We start from the raw sequence: 17,361 nt of genomic DNA, 5'->3' as shown, positions 1-17,361 counted from the left end.
CAGGAATGCTGATCTGCTTTGTTTCCCTCTTTCCTTTTCTTCCACTTTGGACTGAAGCAGTGTGAAGTGGATCTGTATTTAATGAAAGAGTTGCATCTGTTTTATTTGGAGCAGAAACTTCTGCTGTAGGCTTAGAGAAACTGAGCTGAAGATACGTGAATAAGGAATGTAGAATGAGCAAAGGGGCTGAAGCTGAGAGGAGATGTTGGTGGGACATTCACAGAATGGGGACTGGAATTGCACAAGTGAAAAACACAGATATTGGGACAAAGAAACAAGTTGGCATAATGTAAAGTTGGGGCAAAGAAGAGTGAAGAGAACAAATCCATGTGCCTATTTCTCTCCAGGTCGTTGAATCAAACTAAAGATACTGAAAATTTAGTGTTCTGACATCGATGAAACATCAGAATTGTGTAAAGTACCTCATTAGCCCTTCAGTTTTGCTTTTGCAGATGAAAACATCAGTCCTGTCTATGAGTTACTTAGTCATGTCTGGTGGATCTGTGCAGTTCACAAATAGATACATCAGTGATGCAACATGAGAAAACTCTTTCAGCCTGTTTTTTGAAACTGGGAAATTGCACAAAAATGCAAATAAACACACTGCTAGAAGAACACTAGTAAGATATGGTTAGATGTTAAATTTAGGTTGCCAATGCAGCTGTATTGGGTTTGTGTGGCAAGGTTTTGGTAGTGGGGGTGGGGGGCTACAGGGGTGGCTTCTGTGAGAAGCTGCCAGAAGCTTCCCCCATGTCCGACAGAGTCAATGCCAGCTGACTCCAAGACAGACCCATCGCTGACCAAGGCTGAGCCCGTCAGCAATGGTGGTAGCGCCTCTGGGCTAACGTATTTAAGAAGGGTGGGGGGGAGGAAACCTGCACAACTGCAGCTGGAGAGAGGAGTGAGAATATGTGAGAGGAACAACTCTGCAGGTGCCAAGGTCAGTGAAGGAGGGGAGGAGGTGCTCCAGATGCCAGAGCAGAATTTCCTCTGCAGCCCATGGAGGTCCATGGTGGAGCAGATCTCCACCTCCAGCCAGGGGAGGACCCCACACCAGAGCAGGGGGATGTCCGAAGGAGGCTGTGACCCCATGGGAAGCTCACACTGGAGCAGGCTTCTGGCAGGACCTGTGGCCCTGTGGAGAGAGAAGCCCATGCTGGAGCAGGTTTGCTGGCAGGGCTGGTGACCCTGTGGGGGATCTGTGCTGGAGCAGTCTGCTGCTGAAGGACTGCACCCCGTGGAAGGGACCCACACTGGAGCAGTTCATGAAGAACTGCAGCCCATGGGAAGGACTCAGGGTGGAGAAGTTTATGGAGGACTGTCTGCTGTGGGAGGGACCCCAGGCTGGAGCAGGGGCAGAGTGTGAGGAGGCCTCCCCCTGAGGAGGAAGGAGCAGCAGAGACAACGTTGTGATGAACTGACCCTGACCCCCATTCCCTGTCCCCCTGCGCCACTGGAGGGAGAAGGTAGAGAATTTGGGAGTGAAGTTGAGCCTGGGAAGAAGGGAGAGGTGGAGGGAAGGTGTTTTAAGCTTTAGTTTTTATTTCTCATTCCCCTAGTCTGATTTGATTGGTAATAAATTAAGCTAATTTCTCCAACTTGAGTCTGTTTTACCCATGACAATAATTGCTGAGTGATCTCTCTCTGTCCTTATCGCAACCCATGAGCTTTTCATTACATTTTCTCTCTCCTGTCCAGTTGAGGGAGGGGAGTGATGGAGCGGCTTTGATGGGCACCTGGTGTCCAGCGAGGGTCAACCAACCACAGCAGCCTTGAGGTTATATATGGAGATGTATTCCTCATGACATTGTATAATTTTTTCAGTGGGAAAATTATAAGTGGGACTTATTCAGGTCACAAGACGCATGGTGCATGTGTAATGAGTGTCCATGTGATAGTTGATTAAGTGTTCATCTTACGGTTCCATGCCATACTTCTGCATGCTGTTCACATCCTTCTCATGAAGACTGCTAGTTGGCAGTATGCTTTCCTGTGCAGGTTATGATTATTGCATCCCAACTTTGTGGAATGCTTTCCTTATGAAAGAAGAAAGTAGCCTGCATTTTAGAGGCATGGGAAGAATAAGGATGGCAATTAAACAAGCACCCCTTCTGTCCCCGCCCCCCCCAACAGTGCTGGCAAACTAGAGACCCCAGAGTTTTTGAAACTAACCTGTACAGCTGGAAGGTGAGGAATGGAGTTAATGACTACCTGTAGAAAGCTTAGTTCAAGTTGCTTAACCAGCCGCAATCTAGCAAAGATAGTAATAGAGTCAGTCTCTTCTTGGTAAAGCTCGTTTTCTTTTACCATGAGGTAATCTTTCTGCAGTCCATGCTTTATTCACTAGATACCTTCCAACATAATCATCAGGGATTCTATAGGTGAGTCTTGACTATTCCTAATTAATCTGCAGAATGTATTTGTCATGTGCAGCAAATAAAACTGAGGTTTGTTGAAAGGAGTATATGATTGTATATATTGGGGTTGTTATAATGCATATGTAATGGAGCCAAATGGCCTCAAGCAAAGCTATATCCGAATTTTGCAATCATCATGTTTTTTTGTGTGCAGTGCATAAGCTGTGTTACGGTGTTAAGTAAGCAGCAAAAGGAAGGGAAGTAAAAGTGTATTGTATCGTGATGAATTGGGGAGAGCATGTGCTTCTTTGTTCATAAATAATGTAAGTGACTAGTGGTCAACATTTTTGTAGAATGGATATTTCTGACTTTGAGATTTCAGTTATATGTATTGAATATTTTACGAGATCTAGAACATCTCATTGGGGTTAAATTAGTGGTGAAGATGCAGTTAATGGCAATGCTCAGTTTGCAGTGGAAAAAAGGAGTGAAAATCCTTGGTATAGTTCAGAAGCCATGGCTCTAATTCTTCTTTTTTTGTCCTTTCTGAAAAAGTTCTCTTTGCCTCATCCTTCCACTCCTCCTACCTCAAAGGTCTTTGCTGTTAGCCAACATGTCATTGCCCCCCATTGGCCTCTTCTGTTGTTACTAACTAGTTCGCTATTGATTAATAGTCTCTTGTTGTCATTGGTTTGTGTTTTCCCATAATACAGTTTTGTTTCATGTGTCTTTTTCTTCCCTGAATCTGCATGTGATTTCATGCACTACATTAGCAGTATTGGCTTCCAGCTTATCAAAGCATGTTCTCTTTTCCCCCTCTCTAACTAGTAACAGAGCAGGCCTGCACAACACATGGCCCACAGGCTGCATGCTGTCCTTGAAGCTGTTCTTCTTCTTTTTGGCATAGCAGCAGCCAAGAGACAGTCAGAGGTGTGGTTCAAGAAGCAGCTCACTGCTTTTGGCTTTCCCTGTAGTGAGGAGGCAGGAGCTGGCTGGCCAGGATGCTTCTGATGCTTGGCTGTTTGCTCAGTCGCTCTGCGTGTGCCACTTGGCTAGCCGGTGTCTGTATTCCTCTGGCATTAGTGCTGCCCCTTGGCTAACGTGACCTGATCAAAGATACAGGTGGTGCCGGAAGGAGCTTTAGCAGTATTATGTTGGGATGGTAAAAGGATATGTGAATCATCTGGGGGAATTTATAGCAGGATGAGGCAGAGGAGTACCTTGATGTTAAAACTTCTAATATCATAGTAGAATGGAGCAATTTGGTTCTAAGAGCATAAAACAGTAGAAGGTGTCTTTATGTATGTTACTTCACAGAAATCCAGTTTTCCTGATTTTGATAGGATGAGATTTATAACTATATGGCTTCCATTGGACTACAGGTTACATAGAAAGTAAGAATCATAGCTTTTCAATTAATGTCTCTAATCAAAATAAAAAAGGACCTAACAGTCTTCAGTATTGAAGTTGGCAAGGCCAGGCAATGGAGAAGAACTGGTCTTGCTTGCTTTCGCCATGCTAATATTGGTATACTAAGTGTTCTTCAAAAGCTTGAGAAATAGAGACCATGCTCACTTCAAAGCCTTGCAGCTGAATAAACACAAAGACCTTTGTTTCCACTGCTGCATCTGTCAAGAGTTGAGTAATAAAACTCTCCTTACAGCACAGAAGCTTGTAAATGTCTTCAGTTTTTAACTGTTGAGAACTGAGTGGAACTACAGACGTGGGCTATTTTAAATGTAAAATTATGCAGTTGTTTACATAATGCTTTTTGAAGAAATCCAGTTGCTTGAGTTCAAACAGTTGTGAGTGGGACATGCTGCAGATGGTGCCAAATATGTTAACTGTGAACACAGGTTTTGGATTGTTTAGAAGAGAAAGCAAAAGGTATCACCCTTTGTAGGTCACAGAATCTGACAAATAAACAATGATTTGTTTGGCTGTGACAATCTCATTCTTTTGCAAGATGACTTCTTTTATAGTCCAACTAACAGTATTCTAAAAATTATAAAGAAATATTCTGAAATATAGTTCCAGTAGAAGAGTATTGAGATTAAGAGAATAGCTTGTGACATAGTACAAAATATTTTGAGATAACATACTGAGCACAGGAATGAACCTGAGGAAAGTGCTTATTTTCTCAAGGTTAGGGCAGGGAATATGGAGACAAAGGGAACAAATGCCATCTTGTGTATTTTGGAGAAAAGAAATGGTAGAGAAGAAAGCAAAAATCCTCGCTTAAGTCTTGTAACATAAGCTATGTAAAATTAGATCTAATTACGTGCAGCAAAGCTTTATTCATCCTTTATCTTGATGAGAATTTTGTAACTATATACTCTAGTGGAGGGAGATAAAAGCAAAGCGAACTTGTCTTAAATGCAGCTATAATTCTGGGCTTTGCTGCTGAGCATTGAAGGGTGGAGGCAAGGTGGCATATACCTTTAGAAGGCAGAAATTTTTCTTGTAACACTTACCTTCCTAGCATACTGCACCAAGAAATACTGAAAACAAGGTGAATGGTGTCCTGGGCTGCATTAGGTAAAGTCTTGCTAACAGATCAAGGGAGGTGATCCTTCCCCTCTGCTATGGTGAAGCCGCACTCGAGTGCTGGGCTTCTCTGTACATGGAGAGGGTCCAGCGAAGGGCCAAGAAGATGATGAGGGGACTGGAGCATCCCTCCTGTGAAGAAGGGCTGAGAGAGCTGGGTCTGTTCAGCCCGGAAAAGAGCAGGCTCAGGGAAATCTTGATCCAGGTTCATACCTGAAGGGAGGGTGCAAAGAGAACGGGATCGGGCTCTCCTCAGTGGTGCCCAGTGACAGGACCAGATCGATGGGCACAAACTGAAATACAGGAGGTTTCCTCTGAACATCAGGAGACATTCTTTCACTGTGAGGGTGACTGAGCACTGGCACAGGTTACCCAGGGAAGCAGTGGAGTGTCCATCCTTGGCGATATTCAGAACTTGTCTGGACGTGGTCCTGGGCAACCAGGACCTGCTCAAGCAGGAGGGCTGGACCAGTTGGCCTTCAGAAGTCCCTTCCAACCTCAACCCATCTGTGAGTCTGTGAAAAGTATTTAATCCTCAAAACTATTATTAAAATAGCAACCTAATATGGAAATTATTTTTACTATCTCTTGTCTTAAAGTCTGTGTGAAAATAATACTTTTTTTTGAAGACCTTAACTTGCAGCGGTTCTGAATAGGAAACATTAGTACGCAATAGGCAATACCTTACATCTAGGTAAGATAATGATTCACTTTGACAAAAGTTTCATTTTTGACAAAGTACCTTTTCACACAGTTGTTTCCTAAGAAATGAGTTACTTTGGTTAATGCTGGTGCTTGAAGAAAGAGTAAAAACTTCTGAGTGAGCATATTCCTCTCCTGTAATTTAATTGCTTGAATATTCAGGAATTAACAGGGTATGCTGAAAAACTTTATTTCTCAAATTTTCTCTGAAATTAAAGAGCCTGTATTTTGTTACTGGTGGAAGGTTCAACAGTGGAAGAACTTCAAGCTGAAGCCTCGGGTTAAATCCTTGAACAGGGATGAATGTGACAGTTTTGCTCTGCAGTAGCTTTCTTTTGAGATGTGAACAGGAACAACTTTTTAATTCCTTTAAAGGGAGAGGGGCAGGATGTATGCCAGTCAGCCTAGTTGAATTTTAACTAGTGCTTAAAGAACCTCAATAAATCATAGCAGTAGGCAGGTGAAGAAAAGGATTTTGTATGGAAATGAGGGATAGTGGTGTGGTGCTTGGTTATGACAAAGTTGTCTTCTATGTTAACTTCCATATGGTGAAAGTCATGATGTACTAAAAAAGTCTGAAGCTCTCATATGTGTGTGCTTGCCTTGCCTGGTAGGCTTAATAAGAATGAATAGTTAATTTTCTTCTCCTTTTAATGGTTGCTCTTACCTTTCTGGAGCTTTCATCTTTTGGGCTTGAGGTTTTTGTTGATTGCATTCTTCTTGAAATTGAATTTGTATGAAAAATAGCTCAACACCATTAGAAGAGATTGAGAAGTGTTATTTAAAATCAAATTTGCCTTCTGGAAAACACGAATGACACATGGCACTTGGGTTTTCTTTTTTTCTTTCAAGACATTTTCAGCTTGACTTGGTAAAAATCAGATACAGGAATAACTAACCTTCATTAAGACTAAATGCTTTTGGGTGTGGTAGAAATTTTAATATTTAAACAGTTTAAAAATCTTTTACTGATTACATGCAGGACTTCTATGACTAATGTTAAGCTTGTGCATGTGTAATAAAAGTAGCAAAATGAAAAATTAATGAAAGTGGTGGAGGTTTTTAACCTCATTCAAGGTACAGCTTACAAGCAGTTGATAAAGCAAGAGCTGCCCAAGATCAGTGAGAGAAGCTTTGGTTTCTCAGAATCCTGGTTCACGTAAATATGTTTGCACCTTGAACAAAACTTGACTTTGTAAAAAGCACAGTTGATGTTCATAGGCTTTGTTTGCACACTGCTTTCAGAACCCTGAACAATGTGTTCTGTTGCAATCTGTTGTCTCCCTTGTGTGCCGTATATGTTTTTAGTGATCATATCAGTACTGATTTTCATCATCACAATCACTTACTCACATTGCAAGTCTGTTGATTGAACATTTAACTCCTGTATGCAAAGAGGTAGAAAATTGATGGCACAAAAGTGCTTAGTTTCAAGTTTAAGCTGTATGCTTAACCATCTCTGATACCAACCAGATCTCAATATCATATTTATCCCTGTTGCAACAGACCATTACCTTTTGCATTAAAATTAATATGAAAATCTGTGTTATAAATAGACACAAACACTATTTTTATATATGCCTGGACAATTTTTGTGCAAATCTGAAAGGTTCCCTTTAGGACATGTCTTCATAAACCACTTCCTCTTATAAGGATCAGTGTGGATGTATTGAACGCCAAGAAAAGATGCGTAATAGGGATGCTTTTTAAATATTTGTGAAAAATGATTTAACATCTGCCCATTGCTTAGAAAGGGAATATGATGTATGAATAGTTGAGCTACTGTAATCCAGAAATTATTTATTTTTATGTATTCTTATTTTGATCATGGTGAGCAGAAGGATGAGCATCCCTGAACTTGGGCAAGATTGTTAGTATGGGTCTCCCAGTGTGTTACCTTGTTTTGTTGAAATAAGTAAAATTTGTTTCACTAGAGGCATCCCTTTTGTATAAAGAATTAATTGTTGATCCCGGATCTTTTAGTGAAGGTTACATTGTGTTACTGTCAGTTCAGTATATTTAGGAACATGAGACATGTGGCATCAAAATAAGGAAAGAGCATATAGCAAACAGCTTGCTTTATTTAAGTCTTGGGAAAGCTGAAGGTTTACATAGTATTTACATGTGTTACATATACTATACATATTGTCCTAGGACATCTGCATGTCCTATAGTTCTGCTTCACATAGTACTATGTACTTGTACTGAGTGGAGAGTTGTATCGGAGAAGCCTGAATAATAGTAGAAAGGTTGCTGTAGCAAGGGAACACAGATAGTGGAAAAAATACATGGGGGAATAAAGCACTGAGGGATTGAGCCTGTTGTTGAGAGGGTAATGTTTGAAGACACCTGCTGAAGTACCTAAATTTTACCAAAACATTCTTCAAGTTACTTTTCTAATAGTGCAGGCTATTTTTTTTACAACTTTTTTTCCACATAAAAACTACTTTACACCATCTATTCATTCTTTTAGGTACAAGTATTCTGGTGAAGTCAGTGGTAGTCTGAAAACTGCAAGTGTTGAGAAACCTGGATTGCAGTAGGTTTACAGTTCTACCATATTGGATAACACTACAGATTCTATTGGTTCTCCTTTCATCTTACCAAATTTACTCCAGAATACTGATCTTTCTGGGCAAGAATTAGATGAAATGGCATTGAAGTATAATGTGATAAGCTTCTTGCCCTCTGTTGTGGATTAACCCCAGCTGGCAACTGAGCCCCACGCAGCTGCTTGCTCACTCCCCCCACAATGGGATGGGGGAGAGAATCGGACGGGTAAAAGCAAGAGAACTCATGGGTTGAGATAAAGACAGTTTAATTAAGTAAAGCAAAAGCCACGCATGCAAGCAAAGCAAAACAAGGAATTAATTCGCTGCTTCCCATGGGCAACCAGCTCCAGGAAAGCAGGGCTCCATCATGCATAACGGTGACTTGGGAAGACAAATGCTGTCACTCTGAATGTCCCCCCCCTTCTTGCTCCAGCTTTCCATGCTGAGCATGATGTCATATGGTGTGGGACATCCCTTTGGTCAGTTGGGGTCAGCTGTCCTGGCTGTGCCCCCTCCCAGCTTCCTGTGCACCCCCAGCCTCCTTGCTGGTGGGGTGGGGTGAGAAGCGGAAAAGGCCTTGACTCAGTGTGAATACTGCTCAGCAGTAACTAAAATATCCCTGTGTTATCAATGCTGCTTCCAACACAAATCCAAACCATAGCCCCATACTAGCTACTACGGAGAAAACTAACTCTACCCAGCCAAAACCAGCACGGCCTCTGCCACCAACATTGAGATTGGCTGTGAAAAAATGTAAGCATAAACAGTAACTCCAGTGACCAGTTCTGAGTCTCAGTCTGTGTCTAGACTACTAAATTAAACAAGCCTGGCAACTTTCCTTGATGCTTAGGGCCAGCTGGCACAAAATGGCCTGTTTGTGCTGGTGTACACTCACCCGATAAAGCAAAGGCTGCAAACTGCCTATTTGAAGGGATCTCAAATCTTTTCACTGGTGAATAGTGCCTGGAAATTGGCTGGGAGAGTCCTGGTTGATGTGGGCCAAAAGCATGCCAGGGAATATTTTAACAAATTACTGGTAGTCTTGTTTAGTGGTGGAGAACACTTCCTGACCTTGCCTTGCTTTTCTTCTTGCACTTTTTCTTCCTGTTGGGAGACAGGAAAAAAAAATGGTCAAAGAAAATAACAAGCAAGTTAAGTAAGGGAAGACACTTTTAAACTTTTGTATCAAAGCAATGGTAGCTCTTAGAGCAGCACTGCCTCACTTAGTCCAGGTTATTGCTAGCCTGTACCTCTAGAAGAATGTAGGAGAAGCAGGTGGAGCCTAGGAGGAATTGAGAGAGTTGTAGATGTCCTGCTGGCTTACAAGAATTGCATGATTTTGCTGAGAGGTCTTAAAATGTTCTTTTGTTTTTAAAAAGAATCTCTCAAATGCTATATTAATGTGAGTGTCTTTTTGTTGGAAAAGCTTCATGTTGTGATGACGGTGTGTAATAAAGGGAGGAGTTGTTTCAGGAGTACAGTGTGAAAGAATGTTCAAAGGAGATAAGTAATTGGCTTATCTAACATTTTGACGATGTACAGGAAGAGAACTGTGGGTTTGGTAGACCCTCCCAAGTTAGAAATTCACGAAGATAGTGTTTTCTTTTAATATGCAGCAGTTTTTGGTTTGCATTGCTCTGCTGCAAAATGCTTTATTTTACTAAACATTTTTGTCAACTACAAACCACTGTCTGCTTAGAGTATTTATTAAGTGGGGAATGAGCACAGGTTTCATAATCCCTTCTTAAAACTTTCTAAGTATCATCCCCATTGCTCTCACTTAGTCTTTTACAGCTTTATTTTACATATATGGTTTTGTCTTGTATTTTTGCAGAGGATGACAAATAGCAGCAGCTCCCCTAGCCTTCTCAATGATAGTGCCAAGCAGTACGCAGGCCACGGTAAGTACTTTTAAAGTAGTATGTATAAAAGTATGTTTGGAAATTTAAGAGATTCACATTAGTAAAGCTGAGACTTAAGGGAGGTTTTTTCTCCTCTGATTTGATTTGAGATGCAGTGGAACTTCATTTTTTAAGAGTAGTATATTGTGTGACTCGGGGGGGGGAAACTAAGGAAAAAGAAAAAAGTTTGAATAGCCACTGCAAAGCACTGATAGCTTAAATAAGCGTTGATATTGCTCCATAGTAGTATTCCTTTTTATTATTATTGTGTGGAATGAATGTACAGGGTTTTATTCTTAAATTTAGGTTGTACGTTTTTGTGAAATGTATCACATAACTGATGATTTTTCATAGATGTTAAGTTTTGTCCTGTAAGCAGTACTTTACATCTTAGATTTTTTTTTTTCCCTTCTACTGGGAATATGGTTTTCAACCAAACAAAATGTCTCCATACTGCAGGCCAACATACTCACTGAATTACTGTGGAGGGTATATTAAAGTTCTGTAATGCACTTTCCTCAATCGCTTTCCAAATTATAACAGGCACTCCAGATTATTTCAGCTATAGCTGTCAAACTAACTTCTTTAAAGAAGAGGCTACTAATTCCTTATGGCAAGGACATACATTTAAAATATACTTCTGCTATGAAAATTGCTGTTTAAATGATGTTCAGAAATCCATTTGCATGTCTGACCCTGCAGCTAGTTTACTTACTACGGCTATGCTTTTTAAAGCATGGTAGTAACTACTATAAAATTAACTTGCTTGGAAGTTGAAAAAAAATTTTTTTTTCTTCCTCCTGGTTTATTTCCAGTAGGTTTTGTGATTAATTCTACTTCTTCTGTCTCACTGAACAATTAGCTATTCAAGGCAGTGGAGGTCTCCAGTTTTAAATGCAGTCAGAGTTTGACTGTGACAGGCCAAATAGTGATGGTGATGCATGCGAAGGAGAGAAAACAGACTGACTTTTGCAAACCAGTTTAAATTCTGTTGTGTCTCAGGTCCTTTTCTCCCCCCGTTCCACCCCAAGCTGTGCTTCACTTGTGGAGTTATCCCTTTAAGGAGTATTGATTAATGTTGAAGAAAGTGCTTCATCAAAACACCAATGTTTACAGCTGGCAGCCATCTGCTAATTTGACAGCTCTGTCCATGCAGTTTGGAGTTCTAAGTTGCATCTGTGATTGTTACTCAGTTTTTGGTGCTTCAACTCTGGGAAGGATAGATAGGGACAAAGAAAAAGCAATAAAAATCTACTAATAGAATGTAGACTTTTGCTACCTTCAGTTCTGATTTAAATTTGTGCAGAATAGTGACAGGACAAATAAGATTCACATCATTATTTGCAAGACAGTTACATAGAAGATTACTAATTTCAGGTAACTGGAGAGGAAGGCTTTGAAATGTTAGATAGACATTAAATAATGTCAACAGCAATTAAACTTACTAGCTTCTGCTAATGAGTTCCATTTCAATTGAGCAGTTGCACAGAATCTAAGAAATGCTGTGGTTTTTAGTAGTGTGGGTGCTAAACTTAGTTTTGTCAACAAGATTTTTTTCCATACAGAAATGTTAAAAAATGTAACATTTATTTTTAACATTAGAAGTATATAACGTGTTGGTTTACATTCTTTTTACAGATCCACTAACTTCACCAAATTCATCCTTGTTTAATGACTTTGCTGCCCTCAGCGTGTCTCAAAGGAGGAAGGTAGGTAACAACTACATCTTAAGTAGCATATTTATATATGAATTGACCAAGAAGATGATCTGGAATAGCTTGAAATGCTGTGTGAAACAAGGGTGGTTCTTCTAATGTTACTAGATTTATTTTGCTATGTCGCTGCTGATACAAATAAGATCTCACCACTTCATTTTTGCTATGCCAGATCTGACTGCTGCTGCTATTAATAAATATTCCAAGCACTTGTAAACTGAAGTTTATAGGAATGCTTTGAATATGAAAATTAGGACATATCCCACTGAATTTGAAAACATATGATTTTTATTGTACTGAGGCACAAGACAAGCCACCTGCAAGCCTTCATGGCATCAAGTCCTGAATACATTAAGAATCATTCCCCCATTTATTTATACGTGATGTAAAAGTAATTCTTACAGTTTGAAAGGCATTTATTTTGAAAGACACTCTATAATATTATTGGCAAGGTAGGGTCTGGGATTTTTTTCCCCCTCTAATTTGTATTGAGAAATCTTACTTTTGCTGAGGACTAGAAAGCATCTTCAAACACTTTTGACCTGCACCAACATAGGTTGTGGTGTTTTCCTCTTATATGCTTGCAAACGCAGTGGCTGGAATGAGAGACAAAAGTTTGGTTACACCAGAGTTCCTTCTCGTTTTTGTGAACTGTGGCTTATCAAAAAAGACATCTTGTCCCAACCAGTTACCAGATTTTACTTTCACTAATGACTTTAATGTTTTACTACTCTTCTTATTAGCCACTTGATCCTGAACTTCCCTGTAGTCGATAATGCATTGTCCTGAAAGCATCCTGCATCAGCATGCTTGTGACTTGTGTAGAGCTCCATTTGTGTGTTGGCAGTCAGGAGCTCTGTATCATTCATGCAGGTGAAGACTGGGCTTAAAGATAATTACCACGGTTGGCCCATCAGACTAATGTTCCTTGAAATGAAATGCTGTTGTAGAATGTTAACTTCCTAGTATTATGATGTATCCAAACTACATGGAATCTCTGAATTGCACTTTTCCTTAATGCCAGTATAGTGCACCGGAAGTTGGATGTAAATAACTATAAATGTGTTCTTTATCCACTTATTGAGGATAATAAGAATGAAGATAAGCATACACTCCTTTTTAACTCAGTCTGCAAGCTCACTCTCTCTATATATGCACGGAAGTGTCAGTGTGTGCTTATGTATACAAACCACAAGCACAAAAGAAAATGCACTATCATACAGAAGTATTACCAGAGGAACCACTGCCTCTAATATTAAAAACTACTTCAAAGTGCATCAAAACAGTAGAAAATGGAAGCAAACAGATTAATGTTTGAGTGTAAAGCTTAAATAACTCAAAGCTCAAATACTGATGTAGAGTCCTTTCTGACTTGATCTGTTTTCCCCAATAAAATCCGGCAAATTAAGCCACTTCCTGCTAAAACAGTGTAAAGAGAAAGATTCATCTATGAAACTGATTGACTTGGATTTTTTCTAATTAATATTTCAGACATAACTGGCATTAATTGAAAGAGGTTGTGTTTTGCTTTGCATATTAATAATTTATTGATTATTATGACTGCTATTTTGTACTGTATGTTTGTACAAAAGGTTGTTAAATAATACTAGTAGTGAGGAAGTTTTCATCTAATATTACTTGAGCTGTCTAAAATCTAGGCAGCCAGGCTCCCTCTATAGTCAGTAGAGAGAGATGAGCAGCTTAAAGGAACATTCAGCTCACATTGAGAACAGTATTTTGGAAAAGACTAGATGTCAGTGTCAGGTTTAAGTGAATAAAAATCGGTGGCTAAAGGTGAGAAATTAATCACGCTTTTGTGACTGACTTTTACTACCAAACAATACATTGCAAATAGTTGTGGATGTAGTTTTTTAATATTTTTAGTATTTGTTGAGTACAATATTCAAATTGTATTAAGTGATTTCCTCAAAAGCACTAAATGCTTGAGTGCCGGGTATTTAAAAACTTGTGTGATTTCCCCCCTCCACCCCCCACCCCAGTAACTGGGGTTTATTTAGAACTTGAGCAATGTGATTTATCTGGCTGGTGCTTGACGCCTCCTGTAACACAAGATAGATAGCCTTCTAGAAGTGTGTGCTTCTGTTCATTGACTCTAAAGGGAGCCTTGGTGACTAGCTCAAATGTAGAAGTTTATAACATCTACTATTTGAAAAAAGTCTTTCCATTTCTTGCTAAGAGCCCAGGGCTAAGGTTTTGTTTGTTCTGAACTAGCTGGCAAAACCAGCATTTCCTTCGTTTATCACTGACTTGGAGGACAGATATAATACAGTCTTGGTAAGTGAAAAAGAGCAATTGCTTTTCTTTACAAATTAGAATTGTGATATTTTAAATATTTAGAACTATTAAGTTACTTGCAACTATGTAAAACCTGCATGTTTGTGTTGTTTAAAACTGAATAGTTTCTGTAAAAGCATGTAATATGTAGCTGTGTTAAGCAAGGAAGTTAAGTTTATTAATCTTTATTGTCTCTGGATATTGCTGATCCTGTTATCCTGGCAGCCCTTTAACAATGGGCAAGCCGTATGGACATAAATATTTGATATCAATAAAATATTAAAGATAAGACTTGATTGTAATTCTGAATATCCTTGTTTTTTAATTAGACAGCTTTTTCGAAACTAGTTAGTGTGACTGGGCTATTCAAGTTACATATGATTATTTTGCTGTTTGTTTAAAAAGTAAACATAGTCCTTGAATTTTTATGAACATTCTTGAGGTTATTTTCTCTGTTTAGAAATTATTAAACTGCATTTCAATTTTAGATTTCAGGAAAGCTAAGATTACTATTTAAAGACATTTTTATAGGATACTTAAAATGAAATCAAAGGAGCTAAGTATTTCTGTAGATGGAGCCTTGGTGGAGGTTCTGTCAACTGTAAAACCTTCTGGATTTACTGTCCGGTTGTTGTAACTCCACATGCAGTAAGACAAGCAACCTTAAAGTGAATTTCCTATAAGAGATTTTCAGGTAAGTATTAATCTACAATGCACAAATAGGATTTGTGAAGCATGGAACAAAAGCTAGAGTTAGTAATAGACTAACCCTCTTTCCTGAAAATAATGATGTCACACTTATTTTATTTTTTCTTCAAATACATGTTATGCTTGTTAAAAATAGGGTGGCATTCTGAACTTGAACTTCTTGGGTGTTTTTCCTAAATTGGCTTTAGCTATTACTTAGAAGAATGCTTCTCTCTAAACCCTGAAATGATCTGGCCAGAAAACTCCTTGCATTCATTTTGGTGGTACTGGTAAACAGTTCATTGAAACATATGCAACATAACTGATCAGAATCTGTTGCCAAGGGAATGACAGCTTAACGCGCTAAAATGAAAATCTATGATGAAATGTTTGTTTACATTTGTTCTGAGACTGTTGCCACCAATCCAGGCTAAAGAGTTTCCCTACTTGTCACTGGTCAGCCTTACAGGATAGTGAAAAGCATTGCTTTTACATTTTACTTTGTTTTTTCATACCTTCAATCCTCATGAAAACTGAACTCTTCTGAAAAGTTCCTAACATTGGTTTATTTCCATTTCATTTTTTTTAATTGCTCAGTCATACCTAGAGGAGGGCCGTTAAGGTGAGAACCACTGTTAGTCTGTCCACAGGCTGCAAGGAGTGAACCCACTGCTGTAGTGAACAACTTTCAATACAATTTTAATGATATTTTGTATGTATTTTGAAGAAATTCTTTCTAGAACTCCTTCCATTGGTTTTAGGTGACTAATAGCCAGGACCAAAAGACTCTAGATTAGAATGGAAGGTATAGGAGAGATCATTTGGACTGAAGTTCACCCAGAACAGAGTGCTGCTGTTTAGTGCTCTCTGTGGAGATCTACAGCAAGTGAGGCTGGACAGCAGACTTCTTTAATTCATATACTTTGATCAGCAGTAATAAATGTGCAGAGAAAATAATTTTGAAACAAAAGACTGCCTGTATGCCTAGTCTGCATAAATGCAAGCTTTTTAATGAGTGTAAGGAGGGTTTCTCCTCATGTTAAAAGAAAACAATAAAGCTAACTTCAGGTCCTGTGGAAAACAAATTCTTAAAAACTATTGCTAGTTTATTTTTGAGTGTCCTGTCCTCCATCTGGTTTTGTTACCTGTTGGGAAGCTATACTTCTCTCCAGCTTCCTATCTCCAGCTCTGTCTTGACACCCCCGATACCTGATCTTTGTGTTGTTCACTGGCGTTCATTGAAAAGCCATGTGTGCCCCGTTTGGTCTTGCTGTATTTACCCTCAATGAAAATGTGCTGAGACAGTTGTTTTGTGTTTCATAGGCTCCTGAATACCGTCTCAGAAGCATGAATCATGTTCTGAGAAGTTGAGGGGTCATTACCAAACACCACATCATGTCACTGTGTTGTAAACTGCAAAATTATGGCTGCGCAGGCTTTATAACATACCTGGGCTAAATTTATATTTCAAACCTGAAATTTTCCTTCCGGGATTATACACCCCTACTGCAATAATAAAGCATTACAGTTTATAAGTGATTTAAACAAAAGTTGTTGCAGGATTGTAGAAAGACAGACTATGCTTCTAGAGAAAACTAATAAATATTTGCAGGTAATAAGATGTTTACCTTGGTCTAAAATGTGCTTTAAGGGTATGATATCCTCTAACCTGTTTTATATTTTTCTTTGGGATAGTTAGTTATTGGAATTGTTCCTTGCTCGTGTGCTCTTCCTGTCATTACTACATAGCATGATATTTTTCATTTTTGAGTGTGACGAGAGAATATATTATTCACATTCATTTTTGTGTATGCATTAGTGATCATTGTGTTATGTAAGAAATTATTAAAGCACTTCCTTTTAGACATATACATTGATGAGGAAGCATCATATTTTTGTTAGTGCAACACTTCAGAATTGTATTAAAAAGACCTTTGCTTGTTTTGTTTTGTATCTAAGCAGGTCAGATATATGTTATGACATATGTCAGAGATACGTTATGACCTACAGACATCTAAAACTTTAAGTGCTACCCTCACTCCCCATTTTTAAAGCATAACTTTTCAGGTAGTCACCAAGACTTTGTCAAGTGCAGCTTGCAAGCTGAAGCAGTTAACTATAAATGTAACTTTAATGTGCAAGATGCTTTTGCTTATATTTACAATCTTTGATTCTTTCTGTGCCAAGCTGTATGTAGTATCTACGAGTGATTTGCAGTAGAATAATTGAAAGATGTTTTAAACTCGTGCATGCATTTGTTGAAGACACTATACAAATATTTAAAGCAGCTAGAAAATATACCATTTTTGAGAAGTCATGTAAAGACAGAGTAGAAGTTGCATCAGTCTTTAGTCCTCTTTTTCCTGTATTTTTGGTTCTTAACTGTGCATCATTTTGCCACTATTTTTATAAGTAATATAAAAATTTCTGGCCTGTTAGGAGACCTTTAAACATTACAAAACCTGTAGTTTGCTCAGTGTGTGCTCCTTTAGTAATGGAGTTTTTGAAAGTACATCTTGGGGTGGTGGTACTCTGGCAAGTCTTCACTACACAGAACTATCTACTCTAATGATGGTGGAAAAAGCCTGCCTTTCCACTGGCTTAG

At 38.9% G+C, this 17,361-nt stretch overlaps 1 protein-coding gene across 11 annotated transcripts in view; it reads left to right on the top strand.

Moving 5' to 3' along the window:
- The window catches only part of PAN3 (poly(A) specific ribonuclease subunit PAN3), a 78,874-nt gene that overhangs the window by 10,387 nt on the left and 51,126 nt on the right, over positions 1-17,361 (top strand). For 7 of the 11 annotated variants that reach the window (XR_004843084.1, XM_035902546.1, XM_035902547.1 and 4 more), the window contains exons 3-5: positions 9,993-10,059; positions 11,698-11,768; positions 14,007-14,069. Coding sequence is in view for 8 of the 11 variants with exons in the window: in XM_035902546.1 (XP_035758439.1) it covers positions 9,993-10,059; positions 11,698-11,768; positions 14,007-14,069 (201 nt within the window). In the remaining 3 variants the exon portion in view is untranslated. Of the gene's footprint in view, positions 1-9,992; positions 10,060-11,697; positions 11,769-14,006; positions 14,070-14,600; positions 14,764-17,361 lie in introns of those variants that run through there. The other 4 variants (XM_035902550.1, XM_009647126.2, XM_035902551.1 and 1 more) reach the window with 3 other exon arrangements.

Source organism: Egretta garzetta, unplaced genomic scaffold, assembly GCF_000687185.1.
Source record: "Egretta garzetta isolate BGI_Z169 unplaced genomic scaffold, ASM68718v1 scaffold279, whole genome shotgun sequence".
NCBI classification, from domain to species: domain Eukaryota; kingdom Metazoa; phylum Chordata; class Aves; order Pelecaniformes; family Ardeidae; genus Egretta; species Egretta garzetta.
Note: the sequence above shows the minus strand (reverse complement) of the source record. Positions and strands in the feature narration are given on the sequence as shown.